We start from the raw sequence: 16,658 nt of genomic DNA on the forward strand, positions 1-16,658 counted from the left end.
ACAGAACAGAAGTGGCCCTGTCAGGTTTAGACAGCTTTAAAGGCTCGTCTAAGTGAGTTGGCAGTGTGTTCTAAAATAGAGATACAGTTCTCCCTCAGTGTTCATGGAGGGTTGGTTCCAGGAGCCGCCACAGATATCAAAATTCTCAGATGCTCAAGTCCTGTAGCGGGCCCTCCACATCTGTGGATTCCGCATCCATGGATACTGAAGGCCAACTATGTATTTATCGGGAAAGATCCACATATAAGTGGACCCACACAGTTCAAACCTGTGTTGTTCAAGGGTCAACTGTATATGATCACGTTAGTGATTTTTGTAAGATTTTGCAAGGTTCTCTCCTGATAAGTTTGGAAAGTAACTTCTGTATTTTCATGGACCATCACTGGAGGCTAACAGTATAAGCAAAGTCATCAATTTATAATTAGAGAGCATTTCCTAAGAATGGTCTTGCCAAGCCCCAGTACAACTTGGGACTCTACTTCATTGCACCATTTTAAATTTATTTTCTGGATTCTTCACACACCCACTAGTAATTTTCAGCATTATGGTTATATTGGATTTTGGCTTTTCTGTCTTAATTTTATCTTCCTTCAGTTTTACCCTTATCCTCCATCAAAACTTTTATGTTGTTGCCAAACCAAGGACCTCAAAGAACCTGCTTGCTGACTGGGAAAGTCAAAAGGAAAACCTATAGAGAACTTTGCATGAGTCCTCTTTCTTTTTATTATATTTAATTTCTCCCAATTGTCCAAGTAGCAATTCATGGACATACAGCAAAATTTAATGGCAACCCTTTCTATCTTTATTTACGTATTTCCAGTCTTGCATTAAGCTGCCAAAGCTCTGTTGGAGTTGACATTCAAGGTACTTAGGACGCCCTTTGGCTGAGGTGTGTGCCATCAGTACACCGCCTATCCTGGTGAGGGCAGATGGGTACCACTGGACTCAGAGAAACATGCCAGACCTGTAGTTAAAATGTTTTTTCTGTTTTGTTACCTGTTGACTCCAAAGGAGGATGGTTAGCAAAATATGTGTCCAAAAAACTAGTATAGAGCCACAAACTTAACATCTTGAAGAAAGGCAACCTTACAGAATAGTGGCTCCTTTGAACAGAGTCCCTCCTGCCCTGACTCTCCACCAGCTTCCTCCCCGGACAACCTGGTCTCTCTCGAGGTCTCTCTCGAAGGCCTGGCGTGTGGAAGCAATAGGAGTGATGCCTTCCACCCCCTTGCCCCTGGAAAGAATGCTTCTAACATCTCGCTTATGTGGTGACGTTTAGCTCGCCGCCTGCAGCTCAGCCCATGGGAGAGCAGCGTCGTTAACAGATTGCTGACGCCCACACATTCGTTCCTGGCCAGAAGTAAAAGCACAGCTGCCTTGTCTGGAGATACAGGTAAAACTGTCAAGGTGCAACTTTCTCGCTGAGGGCAAGTCCTCCTCTAACAGCATCTCTGAGCCACCTGTACTCATCTAATCACACCTGATTTTTCCCATTGTGTGCTTCTCCTCCTCCTGGTGGAATGGCTTTGGAATTGTGTCTGTTGGTGTTGGTTTCATGGCCCAGGTATTGTTTCCTCTTAGCATCCATCTTAGAGTCTTATTTGGACACCAGATGCCAGGCAGACAAAGGATGCCCCTCCCTGTGATCAGATGGCTTCAGAGACTTCTGTCTGTTCATAATGTTACCAGAAAATCCTATCCCTTACCCACCTTTCCTCCTGTCCCTGCATCTGAGCAGATGACCAAGGGTAGAAATAATTTAATATTTAATTCTAATTTGTAGACTTGGGAATAAAGTTAAAGCACAGACCAATTTAAGCATAGCATTTCATAGTATGGCTGTGGTCTAGCCACTCATCCTCCCTGGGCTAGTCTTCTGTATGTAATTGAGTACCATTTCAAAACTAAATGTTGTGGAGAAGGCTAATTACAGTGTTCTTATTTGTTGCACACTTTGAAAATATATAAAATGCTCCAAGTACTGGTTATTACAGTTAGTTGTAACTCCACTACTTTTTTGAAATGTAAAACATGCCTGAATGAACCAACTAGTTTAATGAGAAGTTAGTATAGAGTCTGTATGTAGCTGGGCAGAAAGATAAATATTGGGCTTTTGGCAGCATCTCTCTTATGGTGAGCTGATTTAGATTTTCCCAAATATCTTTGGGCACAGTTGGTGTATCTATGTAACCAGCCCTCATCTTTGACACGTAGGAAATTGCATAGCTTCTTCATAAAGCTCCCTTTCAAACAGCTTCGCCTCTGCAAGCCTCTTCATGTTCACTAGCCCTCTTTATAAATAATAATTCTTGGTGGTTTTATAATGTCTTTCATCTATGGTGCCCAATGAGCTAGTTTCAACCTGAGTTCTCACAATACCCCTGGGAAGCAGTCAAGAAAGCAAAGTGCAGGCATTCCCACCACCTGCCTATGGAAACCAGGCACATTGACACTTGGAAAATTGATGGACTAGATCTTAAACATGCTTACCCCTCCATCCTTGGCACCCTCAGTGATGCTCTGTCTACAATTGTGCATTCAACTAGCTGGATCATAGTGATCTGTATTCTCTGTAAAGTCAGTCTCCTGTCAGCTGTCACACTGCATCTGAGATTTTTCTGGAGGAAAAATTATAGTTTATTTCAAGATGGTTTATTTTTATGCCCATGAATGTCATCCTTTTTTATGTAAGTCATGAAAGCTTTTCTTTATGTCTAGCTAATTGAAGAAACTGCTTTTCAGTCCTATTTCATAGGATCGAAATAGTTTATGGCTCTCATACTTCCGAACCTCCACATTGTGTGTGGTTTCATACTAAAGGACTGCCTCACAGCTAAAAAAAATTGTCTTTCTTTGCTCTTTCTGTCATCACTAATTTTTGTCAATTCTTTCACTCTTCCTCTAGTCTCTTTCAACACCATTTCCTCATTTTCCATCCATTCTACTTGCCCATCTTCCCGCCTTCCTTCTTCATTGTTATTCTCAATCAAGGTGCTTTTTAATCTGCTAACTGGCTCTTCTTTACTTTGCAACTCCTCCATCTTCCTTTTCACAGATCAATACATTTTTGTAATTGATTTTAGTGTGAAGTAATACATAGCTTTTACTTGAGTTGCCTTTTTGTTAATACATTCTTTAGATCATTGTTACTTATTATTGCATTGATACAGCGTACAGCTTATGTTTAATGAACCAACTGTTTTTTAATTTCCATTTGAAAATTTTTATGGAAACGTCTCTTACATTTATCTTGTCAAAAACATTTTTCCTATGACTTTTATTTTTCCATCTGCTCCCCTTGGTTAGTCTTTCTTGTCTTCCCATTTTAGTGTTGTCCCTTAAGTTCACCTCATAATCCACTTGCCACTGGCAAGAGGATGACCTACATCCAGAGCCAGAGTTATAATAGCAGATCAAAAACAGCCATCCTTACCTCTAGGGTGTTCAGTGATTGCAAACTCCCAGAACAAGCAATAAGAGCAGTTGAAAATTGGAAATCAGAGTCTCAGATGTCTCACTTGTGGCCACAGCTTTGGGTTGATTATTCCTTACTCTTTTTTAAAAATAGATTTAAGATACCTGTGATTATTAGAGCCCAGGATGAAATGAGTTAATACATGTAGAAATCTCAGTCTAGTACCTGCACATAGTTGGCACTCAGTAAATATTATTATTATTCTACTATGTAATTATTCTCTAAGCTGCACCCTAACCACTTGAACTGCATTCTCTGCAGCCATTATTTCATATAGAAAATCTTGAATGAGTTAAATTAAGGTACGCATGCTACCAAGAGTAGAAAGAAATACTAGTATTGTAGGAGACTTTCTCAAAGACATTTCCATAAAAGAAATTTCATGTTTACAAACAACTTTGGGATATAGAGGGCACTCTAGGGGGAAGAAGCAACTACTATATATTGCTTTTACTATTTTGTCAAATAGGCAAGATTATTAGAATAAGTGATTTAAAAGTTTCAGGTTTTTCACTAGTTACTATTAAGAACAGCAATGAATTCCATGTACTGTAGCCTTAGAAGGAATTTATAATGTTTATTTTAGCCAGATGAGGTTTCTTGAACAAATAAATTTGAGGATTTTTGCATAGACTACACTTGGATAGGTTTAAGGATGTTTTCCTCCTTTCCTTAGTGTTAACTGGTCAGTATGATAAAGAATGAACCAGAGGCATGGTGAGATGGACTTACATCCAGGATGGTCTCAGGAAATGCTCCATTGATACCCCCCGAAATTATTACTTGCCAGTAAAGGGAAAAGAAATCATACTTCTGTGCTCCGTTCCTTTTTCAGTGTCAGACCCATGGCCTCACAGCAGGGTTATCTAATGTTTCCTGATCCTTTGGCAAGGTTAATGGCCTCTGGCTGTGCCCTGGGCCGTGTGTGCCTCTCTTGGTCATTAATACCACCGAAGTGCCTTATGCCAGGATATTCTTTAAATGTATTTGATTGGCATTTGGCGTTTGATTGAGGTTTACGTTAATGAACTCTTTCTTCGTCTGGGAAGTGCGATTGCTTTGTTGCGGCACTGAAGAAAAGGTTATTTTCAAATAGTTATCCATGTGCTCACAACAAGCCAAGGAAGGAGACGTTTTCGTTCTTCACAACACAAGGGAAGCTTCCTCCACCATTAAGGTCTGAAGTGAAGCTTTATGTCAGCTTGCAAGTAAGACACATACTCTTTTAAGGAGAACTGAGGGTATGCAAAGTGTTTTAGCTTATCCAAGAAATAGAATTCTGTTTTCAGATGATAGGGAAAAAAAGAGTTCAGTTTCCAGTCTGTTCACTGCCTTGACCATTCAGTGATAACCAGAAGGTGCTGCAAGGCATTTAATTAAAGAGAACACAGAAATAAAGATGCAATCTGAAGAACTGTCTATAGATTAAAAAATAATAACAAATATTTTAGCTATAATTCTAAAGTTAAGATTACCTTGAATTTGTCCTATGAACTTTTGAATTTTTAATTTATTAATCCTATTCAGTTGACATAACAGTGTCTTTAAAGGGTTGCTACATTGGCTAGAGTTGGGTAAAGTCATCTTACAATGTGGTTCAAATACATAGTATTCCCCTCAGTAGTCATATTTAATTGTCTTATTTTTTGCTGGAAAACAAGATTTCTGGATGAGATCTGGGCCTTAGAACATTAGTACCCACATATTTGATATCTATGCAGTGTTATATAAATTTCTTTAAACCCACTGTTGCTCAGAATCACTTGATTAATGACAACATTCCTTTGAAGGTGAATAGCCAGAAACTGTGTGGTTTTTAAATATATATATATTCCATCTTGAGTAAAACTGTAACACCTATTCATGATTCAACTTTATTTTGTATAATTCTAACATATATATGTTCTATTCACTGTTTTAAATGATGACATTCCATTTCCCCATACGTTCTGCTGCTTGTTACGAACTATCAAATGCCTTGGCTTTTGGGAAAACCCAGAAACATGCATTTGATTTGCCTTTAAATAGATAAAACATTTGCAGAATTTTTTTTCCGTGGAAATTATTAGTTGTTCTTGTAACAAGTCTTAGCACCCGGTAAGACTTGGTCAAGTAACATTTTAAAAATTCAGTTGCTTTTTTCCCACTGGCTGTTGAATTTTACTCCCGAAATAGTTGTAGTAAATCTTGCTTGCCTGCTGCTCCCTTGCTGTCTTTCCACCTTTTGTTCCATCTTAAAGCTAACTAGGAAAAATCTTATTATAAACAATCCTTATCTTAAAATTATCTGTCACTAATATAGCATTTTACCAGAACCATCTGTTTATAGGAACATAAGGCCATTGCTATCTGTAATTATTGGCTGACATCTGTCTGTATCTTTAGTCAGTATTTAAATAGCCAAATAGCTTATATATTCCAGATTTTTCACTTGGACGTGCCCTCCTTTGGACACGCAGTAAACTGACAGGACCGTGAGGAGAGTTGAGTATGATGGTTCTGGACACCTTTAGGTAATAACATCTTCTCCCTACTTTTCTCTCTATCTCCGCTTTGCTCCTCTTCCTGCTCCTGCTTTTTGGCTTTCCTTCAACTGCTCCTCTGGCACTCTTGTGTGTAAAACAATCACCTGCACCCTAGTTATCCCCATTTGTCCTCGTTCAGCATCTTGCAGCCCCATCAACATCATGCCCTACAAAGCTGCACACTCTAGAAATCCGACGGAGCGACCAAAATTCTTTGTAACAGCGCCCGAGGGCTCCGCGCGAAGGAGGACTGTTCACGGCACAGCGGTGAGTAGCGGTTGGGAGCAGCCTGGCGAGTCGGTGCTGTTTCTGTGCAGAGTGGACACCGCCCCGAGGTGCAGTGTGTGGATGCAGGAGCGGGCGCTGGTGACATCCATCCCCCTATCCATCCCACCAGTCTTGAATCTGGCTGGCTGGGCGGTGCTGTCCCCACACTTCCTCTCCATTTGGGGACTTTTGCTCCCCCGGAAAATTTGAGTTTGAAAAGGAAAACTATTCTTTGTTCAAGCATGTCTGGCGGCAGAACCATTGTGTGGGTGCCTCCTTACAAATAAGTACAATTCCAGCACACTTAATCTTTGAAAGTAAGAAAGCCTTTGAAGGGGAAGAGGGCCTGGACTGCTACCTCTGCATTTTATTCCAATCGTCTCCAGAAGCTGGTTGAACTCTAAATGCAGTTCACTAAAAAAGCAAGAGAAAGCATTTTTGTCTGTCTAGCTAATTCCTGTCATGGTCCAGATCTTAAAATGTAGTAACGAAGTATTTTGAAAACACTAGTTAGTCACTAAGTAATTCTTGAAAGGCCATTGGGCTGTGCTATGGCCTCAGAGTTTGCAAGTGAAGAATATAATTTGTGCTTGTTATTCCTGGCAAGGTGGCTGATCTAACGCTAATTTTCACCATGATAGAAGTGCAGTGAGGTCACTTGTACGTCTCCAGGAATCTTTCTTTGTTTTAAACTGTGTGTTATTTGGTTGCTGTTGAAAGATGTAGACATTGTTCCGTGGTCTTCAGACATTGCACTTTAGTCTTAAAGGACTCCCCAGTCAACCAGAAGATCTCATTGCCTCTCTCTCATGGTAATAGCATGGCTCGTTTAATTGAAAAGCTGGAATCTCAATCTTAACTTCCCAGAGCAATTCTGATTTATAAAGCTGATGGACACTTAAAAGGATTTTGCTTAGACTTTTGAGGATAATTTAAGGCTTGTGAGAGCTTGATGGCTTTGCCTACAGGCAATTTTCTTTCAAGCCCTTCAGGCTTTCAGGAATCAACATTTAATTCATGATTGAGTCAGGCCTCCAGCGCTTCAAGCCGAAGGTGAAACTGCCTTTGATATTTAGGAGGTGTTCCATAGTTAGCACACTGGTGCTTCAGAGATCCTAGCTGTGGACAAAAAGCAATGGTGAAGCAGAACAGCTTTGGCCCCAAACACTGGATACTTACTGGGTAGGGAAAAGCATTTACAAAGGCAAAATATCTTGTTATGGATAAAAACGAAAATGAACACTCCAAGAGGGAAGGATGAGAGCTGACCCTTGGCCAACAGATTAAATGAGAGGGATTTGTCATCATATGATCCAAAACCTATACTTTCTTACTGGTTTTCTTTTTTTCTTTCTTTCTTTCTTTTTTATTTTTCCTCTGTAGTGCCTTCCTCCTCTTTCTGTATTTGATCTACTGGGATCACAATATTTAGGCAAATACCTACTGCCAGAAAATGACTAAAAAATTATTTATACCCCAGAGCTGCACTGTGGAATTCAGCTGAGCACTTGAAAAGTGACTATGAGACTGACAGATCAAAGTTTAAATTTAATTTTCTTTTTGAAAATGTTTAATTGTGACAAAAAACTTACCAAAATGTACCATCTTAACCATTTTTAAGTGTACAACAGGTATTCACCTTGTTGTGCAGCCAGTCTCTAGAACTTTTAAAATCTAAAACTGAAACTGTAGCTATTAAACAACAACTTTTCATTTTTTCCTCCCCCAGCTCCTGGCAACCACCATTCAACTTAATGTTTCTATGAATTTGACTACCCTAGACACCTCATACACATGAAATCATACACGATTTGTCTTTTTTGTGATTGCCTTATTTCACTTAGTGTAATGTCCTTAAGGTCTGTTCTTCCATGCTATAGCATGTGACAGGATTTCCGTTCTTTATAAAGCTAATAATACTCCATTGTGTGTGTATCTATACATATACGTGAGTATATTATGTAAATACACACATGTATATATGTATATACACACCGCATTTTGTTATTCTGTTCATCTGTTGATGGACATTTGAGTTGCTTCTGCCTTTTGGCTATTGTGACTAGCACTGCCCTGAACATGGGTGTACAGATAATCTCTGTACTGAAGATCCTGCCTTCAGTTCTTTTGCATGTATACCCAATTGTTGGGTCTTATGATAATTCTATTTTTAATTTTTGGGTGACTGCTATAGTGTTTCCCATAGTGATGGCACCATTTTACTTACATTCCAACCAGAAGGGTATAAGGTCTTCCACTTTTTTCACACCTTCACCAACACTTGTTTTTTTTTTTTTCAGGTTTTTTGTTTGTTTGTTTGTTTGATCATTTGTTTTAAAATGTTAGCCTAATGCATGTGAGATGATATCTCACTGTGGTTTTGATTTGCATTTCTCTAATGGTCAATGATGGTGAGCATCTTTTTATATGTTTAATGGCCATTTGTATATCATCTTTGGAGAAATAGGTAATCCAGTCCTTTGCCCATTTTTCAATCTTAATCTTTAGTTTTTTAATCATAATCTTTAGTAATTTGATCTTAATATATTATGGATATTAATCCTTTATCAGATATATGATTTGCTAATATTTTCTCCCATTTTATAGGTTGCCTTCTTACTCTGTTGATTGTATCTTTTGATGCACAGTTTTTAAGTTTGATGTAGTCCCATTTGTCTATTTTTGCTTTTGTTGCATGTGCTTTTGGTGTTGTATCCAAGAAATCATTACCAAATCTAGTATCATATGCTTCCCATTTTCTTCTGGGAATTTTATAGTTTTAAGTCTTTTAACATTTAGGTCTTTAATCATTTTGAGTTCACTTTTGTATATGGTGTAAGGTAAGGGTTCAGCTACACTGTTTTACATGTGGATATCCAGTTTTCCCAGCACCATTTGTTGAAAAGACTGTCTTTTCCCCATTAAGTGATCTTGGCACCCTTGTCTAGGATCCTTTGACCATATACACAAAGGTTTATTTCTGGATTCTCTATTCTATGCCATTGGCCTATATGTCTGTCTTCATGACAGTACCATACTGTTTTGATTACCATAGCTTTGTGATGTATTCTGAGATCAGGGCATATGACACCTCTAACTTTGTTCTTCTTTTTCAAGATTGTTTTGTCCATTCAGAGTCCCTTGAGTTTCCATATAAATTTAGGGTGGATTTTTTTGTATTTCTGCAAAAAATGACATGGGCTTTTGATAGGGATTGCATTGATTCTGTAGATTGCTTTGGGTAGTATTAACATCTTAGCAATAATAAGTCTTCTAGTCCATAAATGTAAGATGTCTTCCTATTTATTAGTATCTTCTTTAATTTCTTTCAGCAATGCCTTCTAGGTTTCACCATGGAAGTCTTCTACCTCCTTGGTTAAGTTTGTTCCTAAGTAATTTATTCTTTTTGATGCTATTGTAAATGGAATTGTTTTCTTGGTTTCCTTTTCAATTTTATCTTTTATTTTAATTAATTTATATTTAAATTCATATTGTCACATGTGGCCAGTGGCTACCATTTTGGACAGGGTAAATGCAGAGCATTTCTGTCATCACTGGTCTCTTGTACAGTGCTGCCCTGGAGTATCTGACTCTGTTGTCTCTCTTGAGGGTTGTTTGCATTCTAAACCTAACTCTAATTGTAAAGTTAAAGTCTTTGCCCTGCTGGTAAGTTGTCCAGACCATTGACATGGGCAGCTTGCTGCACATGTTCCACTCTAGCCTTGTGGAAATTGTTAACAGGAAAGATTATTGTACAGACTGCCGGCTATTAACTCAGATCAGGATGAGAATCAGGAGCACGTGTGGTACACCAATAGGTAACTGGGTGCAAGACCAATGGAAAGACATTTAAAAGTACTAAGAGGATAACAGTGTCTACCTGCCAGGGAGGGTGTTATCTCAAATACTGAGCATTTTTCCAAACTGTTCCTCCCTGCTCCCCTTACCTCTTTAAGATGATTAAAGGGAGGCCAGCTTTAGGGAAGAAAGAATTGGTTCAATTGCACTTTAACAAAAAGAAGACTCTGAGGATTATACACCTCATTAAATTTTCTTTTTTTTTTCTTTTTTTTTTTTCTTTTTTTTTTACTATTTTTTTAATGGAGGTACTGGAGATTGAACCCAGGACCTCATGCATGCTAAGCCCATGCTCCCACTAAGCTATACCGACTGCCCTGGATTATACACCTTTATGTAGGTTCGTTCGCAGATGCCTGTCTTATCAAGGCACGGATGATGAGATCAGTCCCCAAATCCTCCATAACACAAGTTACCCTTCCTGACTTACTTTCCCATTCAGATCTCTTTTTGATCTGACTTAAGCTAAGTTAAAATGTTTCAAGAAAAAGGAAGAAATGTGACGTGAGGAACTTAACCGCCAAGTCCTTTGGGAAGAGCCCTGGGTCTTCCACTCTGGGGACTGATTTGCCAGAGGCATAATTGCCACCCTGTACACTTACTTGTCAAGAGGGTTCCATATGTTGGTTGCGGCTCCTGCTACCCAAGGACCGCAGCTGTTCTCTGAGGCCCATCGCCTGCCTTCTGGTACCAGACAGAGGAAAAGGGTGGCCATGCAGCCGCAGGTGATACAGAGCTGGCACCCTCTTGGCGCAGCTCTTTCCTGCCCCATTCTTTATCTATTTTACTTAGAAGTTCTGGGGAGACATTATTTGACACTGGGATGTTTTTCCTCCACTTATAGCCCGGTCCATCAACTAGGATGCTACTAGGGAAAATGGAGAGAAGCAATTAGAAGAGAGGCTAAAGGGAGCAAAAGGGAAGGGAAGGAAGGAGGGAGTTGCTGCTTGAGCCAGGCAGAAAAGGAGGGGACAGAAGGTACCTGCCAGCTTACTGGCCCTGAGGCCACTCCTGCCCTCCACCCTTGCGGGTGGCTTTCCTGCAAGGAGCCCACAGAACGACAGACTGACAGGCATTCACACAGGTGCCTCCAGCAAGCATCCATCTGCACCCCAGAACATTGCCAGCGATGTTCCAGATACTTGGAATGAGTCTTTCTCTTCCGTTGTGCCTTTTTTTTTTTTTTTTCCTTCTCTCTTGTGTTGCCTTTACACTGTCAGCACACTTCTGGGTCTCCTTTTGCCCATTTCAATACAGGAAAGGTATAATTTCTCTGACTGAATTCCTAGTGTGCAGTCAGAGGGGCTGATGTTTTTTGGCCCACCCTCAGATTTCAATTTCATCCCTAATGAAGAAGACTAAAATTGATTAAAATTCCTCACTTGAACCTGACTACTCCTTCAAGGACAAGAGGACACTGGGTGAGGAAGGACTTGTTTGTATAACATAAGCATAAAGAAAAAAATGAATTAACGTCTGATACAGCAGACATGTAAATTAAAAAAAAAAAAAAGACTGAGCTATAGTATGTTCCAGAGTGGAAAAAAAAAAAAAAGAAAATTGCTAAGGAATGAAAAGGGAAAAAGGTAGGGGGAATAAACTAGAAATGACCTTTATTTTGACATTTGTATGGGCTTAACCAGACTATGAGAGATTTTGCTCCAGGTAATTTTAGAAACAAAGTACTATACAAAGTAAGTGCTTTCTAAAAGTGCACTTTTGTTTTATTTTGTTTTACAGATATAAGTCTAGATCATACTTCCAGAACCTTCTTATTAGTGTCAAATTGTGTTAATTCAATTCTAATGTTCAGTTTTAATCTAATAGAGACCTTTTGTTGGGTGGAATGGATATATATGTCAAAGATTGGAAATTTTCCAAACAGTCACTCAGTGGATTGCAGCTCCACTATTGAATACTGTAAATGTGTTTGTCCCGCTCATGGAAAAATCTAATTATTGTGTTTCTCTGACCTCAGGGCTATAAAAGAGAGAGGGAGAGAGAAAATGTACCCTTCCACCTCACATCCAGCTTCCGAAGGGCTCTATCTCCGTCTCATCCCAAAGCCAGGTCTCCAGCTTCCTCCCGACTTTGGTGAGTGAAATGTAAGAGGCTGGCTGGGTTGTTCCACGTTGGAGAATTGGTAGCCTGTGTCCTCTGAAAGGAAACTGTTCTCCCCACACTGTTTAGCCTTCACTTAGGAAGTAACGTTTTTCCTCAGAGGCAAGAAAAAAGAAAGCTGGAATGAGTCTCTAAAGTGAGTATTTTTGAGTTTGCCACATGACACATTCGCCTAGTTCAGTGTGTTTATTTCTCTTCCCTGTTGGCGTTCCAGCACTATTACATGGTAGAGGCGTGAGGAGAGGAAGGCTCTGGCAAGCCCGTTCTAATGTGCCCCTTCTCTTTACTTTCTTTGTGGCCAGGCTCCCATCCAAGTCCTTCCCCCATTTGCCTGGCACACCCAGACCAACCTCTGCGTCTCCTGGATCAGTCAAAGCTGCCCCTGCTCAGGTCCGGCCCCCCTCCCCCGGCAACATCCGCCCCATCAAGAGAGAAGTCAGAGTGGAACCCGACAGAAAAGACCCTGAGAAAGAACCTCATAAAGTTGCCAACGAGCCCTCACTGAAGGGCAGAACACCTTTAGGGAAGGTAGAAGAAGCCACAGTTGAAGAAGGGACACCCATCGAAGCAGAGGCTGCCCCTGGTAGGAGGCGGCTGGCTCGCGGTGGGCGTGGGTTGCTCTCTACTCACTCTTACTTTTTCTCTTGCACAGCTTTTCCTTAGCTTGTTCCTTCTTTCATTTTTTTATTTTTAATTTTTCCTTATTGAGGGCTTGGAAATTTTACACATCCAGAAGGGCCAATTTGGGGACCTTTATTTGAGTATAATTTTCTTATATATAAAGAAAGAATTGTACATCCAAAAGTATATTGTCAGAGCCACAGCATATTAATTCAGGTGTGGTTTATGATTCCTTTTATTGACCGAGTCCAGTGTTTGACAAAGTGTGGTATTCAGAGCACCTGCATCAGAATCACTTGTGTTAGTTATCTCTTGCTGTGTAACAAATTATCCCCAAACCGTGCAGCTTATAAAAACAACGAAGTTACTATATCAGGCAGAGTCTTAGGTCAGGAGTTCAGGAGCAGCTTAGCCAGGTCGTCAGAGGATGGCTGTCAGCACGTGGTCTTTGTTTCCTGACACGTTAACCTCTCCAGAGGATTGTTTGATGTCTTCACAGTCTGTCTGCTTGCTCTTGCTAGCTTCCCCCAGAGTGAGTGATCTGGGACAGAGAATCACAAGGAACCCACAGTTATCTTTTATGCCTAGTCCCAGAAGTCACACACACACACACACACACAGAAGTCACAGTTTCTGTCACACTGTCCATCCGAAGCAAGTCACCAGGTTCAACTCACACTCAAGTGGAGAGGATTAGTCTCCACCTTTTAAAGGGAGGATTTTCGAAGGATTTAGGGAAATAGTTTTAAACCACCACATCTATAATATTTCAAACTATAGAACCCTGGCTCTACGTCAGACCTACTGAACCAAATACATAGTGTATCCAAGGACTCTGGGGATACTAGGCTCATCTGTTGACTCCTGTGCAGGATTGTCACATTAGAGTGGCCAGTTACCCTCTGCATATTGGAGTTTAAGGACCACTGGCTCACTTAGCCTGTGTGCTTGACAGAGGTCAGAATTTTTTCCAGAAGACCCAGTGGATCTCATCTCTACCAGGCTAACCAGGTGCTATTTAGATGTTTAAAATCACCTGGAACTAGAAATTCAATATATCCTGTTGCAAGTTGTCTTCATTCCAAAGTTTCTCCTTAAGACTTAATTTGAAGTTAGAAGGTGGGGCAAAGATAGAATAGATGACTGAAGACAAATGATAGTGTTTTTAGGGAATGGAAGAGTCCAGTGTTTGTTTGCATGAAGTGAAGAAGAAGAGAAAGGCCAGAAAGTGTCCTGAGAGCAAAGAAAGATGTGTGAGAGCAGAAGGAGAAACAGAAACCTTGAGAGGAGGGTCTGGAGTGGTCAGGTACCAGAGATCACACATCACCATGGACCTCTGTAGGGCTCCCTGCTACATCAGCCCTGTGGGTCATTTTCCAGAGTCCAAATAAGGTCGGAGAACTCCTGCTTCTATCTCACATCTTGGCATGAGGCCTGGCAGTGGAGCCCCGAGTTGTATAAGGAATACAGGTGTGGGTTGCTGAAAAGACCCTTGGCTCTGCCTTCCTCAGACTTGGAGACGGCTCTGAGTAGACAAAAGGGACCATCTTCCCAGCCTGAATCTGGGCTCCTGTTACAGACACTGGGAATGGTCACCAAAAGCCTTGAGTCCTCTAGTGATGAATAGTCACTAAAGAAAAGGAATTTTTTTTAATGCAATGAAAGGCAAATGGAAGATCTCGTCTTCTTTTTTGCTGGGGTTATAACTTCCCACAGAACCTAACGTGAGGTTCTGTACTCAGTACACATTCGATATATGTTGTTAACTGATTTAACTTGTATAAAAATAAGACTTGGTGACAGAGTGTCAGCTTTGCATGTCTCACTTACACACGCAGCTTTGTGTTATCCGTTGCCCGGTGACAGACAGAATACAGTGAAACCGTGAGAACACGCAGTGATAAACGTTCCCTTTTCTTTTATAATGTTGAATTCTAGGCCTGGGGAGTGGGGAATGCTCGTTTTTGTCTTGTTCTTTGGCTTTTGTTTCCAGTTGGTTTTCTCCTTGTACCTGTTTGTACAGCTGCTCCAGCGGCAGCCCCAGCTCCAGTCCCAGCCTCCGAGCCAGCGCCAGGTCCGGCCTCAGCCTCCACGCCAGTCCCATCCCCCACTGTGACTGCCAGTACTTCTCCTAAGACCTCTGCAGGCACCACCGACCCGGAAGAGGCCACGAGGCTGCTGGCAGAGAAGAGGCGGCTGGCCCGAGAGCAGAGAGAGAAGGAGGAAAGGGAGAAGAGGGAGAAGGAAGAGCTGGAAAGGTAAAGGAGTGACACACTGCATAGAGACACCCTAGTGACACCTCGGATTAAATCTTCAGTCAGAAGAGGTGGTAGTAGTGTTGAAGGTGAATCAGTTGTTTCAGAGTTACTCTTCCCCGGTGTTCCTCTGACCACTACGTGACTTTATTAAGTCACATTTTCTTACTATAATGACAGTAGGACAAAATTGATGAAGAAAGGTTTAAAGAAAAAAAATTCCCATCATCTTACCAGATTTCAATAATTGTGTACATGTTGGGTAACCCTTTCCAGTCTCTGTGAACAGCGTGTGGGTGTGTATGCTCACATCAGTAGATACATACACACGTGTATTTGCAGTCATAACCACAATAGAGGTACAGTTGTGCAGTCTGAGTATTTCATTTGACATAGCTCTCATCTCCGTATTTCCTCATCATCTTTTCTCATTTCTCATTTACAAAATATTTGGGGGGAGAGTTAAATTCGTTACTCAAAAGTCACATTACTGGATTAAACAATCCAACTATCTCAGCCTTTAAAGATAGTTCTGTTGCAGATCCTTCTGAAAAACAAGCTGTCCTCCGAATCTTGGTGGATACATTCTGGGTCTGTCCACCCGAAGGCAACGTGAGGCTGTGGAGGGGAGGAGGAAGAGAGGATGGCTCCCCATGTGTCCAGTGGAGACTTGGCCAGACCGTCCAGCAGGCTGTCCTGGCGATAACCACTCACTTGAGACTCTCCAGGGAACTCCCCTCATGCATCTTGAGCTTGGGTTTTGTCTTTTTCCAGACAAAAGAGGGAGGAGTTGGCTCAAAAGGTGGCTGAAGAGAGAACCCGCAGGGAGGAGGAGGCCCGCCGGCTGGAAGCAGAGCAAGCCCGGGAGAGGGAAGAGCAGCTGCGGCAGCAGGAGGAGGAGCGGGCGCGGCGCGAGCAGGAAGAGATGGAGCGCGTCCAGAAGCAGGTGGGGTCCGGACTGGAGATGCGGAGAGGGGCGGAGAGCGGTGGCGCGGATGAGTAGAGGAAGATGTTGAGCTTAGCGCTAGGAGTGCCCTGTCTCCTGCGCGCCCTTGGGGTCCGCACGTTCTCCACCTGCCATTCTTACCCCCAACCCTGGGCGCCCGGGGACCGCTGGGCAGCGGGCATATCCAGCCTCTTTGTAAGAAGCAGATGCCGACTTCTTGTTTTCAGAAAGAAGAAGAAGCGCGTGTTCGCGAAGAAGCAGAGAGGGTCCGGCAGGAACGGGAGAAGCATTTCCAGAGAGAAGAGCAGGAGCGCCTGGAGAGAAAGAAGGTAGTAGCGTCCCACTCGGAAGCCTGGCGCACTCTTTGTCCTGATTCTTCTAGACTTGAGGCCGTCTCAAGACCGAGACACCAGCTTACTGCCGTCAGAAAGCAAATGTGTTTTGCCCATTCCAGATAAACTAAAGTAGCTCTCAGTATAAATATTCTTCTCCAAAGAAAACAGTCTTCATGTTTCAGCCTTCACCATAAAGTTCCTTCCAGTTCATGTGGCTTAAGCCAGTTCCACCTTCCTTGAATAAGTCCTGTTAAG

General features: G+C 41.6%; 1 protein-coding gene across 5 annotated transcripts in view; it reads left to right on the forward strand.

The window, feature by feature from the left end:
• Positions 1–16,658, forward strand: part of MAP7 (microtubule associated protein 7) — a 154,236-nt gene that overhangs the window by 123,407 nt on the left and 14,171 nt on the right. For 4 of the 5 annotated variants that reach the window (XM_074368292.1, XM_074368291.1, XM_010965625.3 and 1 more), the window contains 7 exons: positions 1,280–1,393; positions 6,140–6,267; positions 12,104–12,219; positions 12,549–12,829; positions 14,891–15,125; positions 15,897–16,068; positions 16,296–16,397. In XM_074368292.1, coding sequence (XP_074224393.1) covers positions 1,280–1,393; positions 6,140–6,267; positions 12,104–12,219; positions 12,549–12,829; positions 14,891–15,125; positions 15,897–16,068; positions 16,296–16,397 — 1,148 coding nt within the window. The remainder of the gene's footprint in view (positions 1–1,279; positions 1,394–6,139; positions 6,268–12,103; positions 12,220–12,548; positions 12,830–14,890; positions 15,126–15,896; positions 16,069–16,295; positions 16,398–16,658) is intronic. The other variant, XM_074368293.1, reaches the window with a different exon arrangement.

Source organism: Camelus bactrianus, chromosome 8 (assembly GCF_048773025.1).
Source record: "Camelus bactrianus isolate YW-2024 breed Bactrian camel chromosome 8, ASM4877302v1, whole genome shotgun sequence".
Taxonomy (NCBI): domain Eukaryota; kingdom Metazoa; phylum Chordata; class Mammalia; order Artiodactyla; family Camelidae; genus Camelus; species Camelus bactrianus.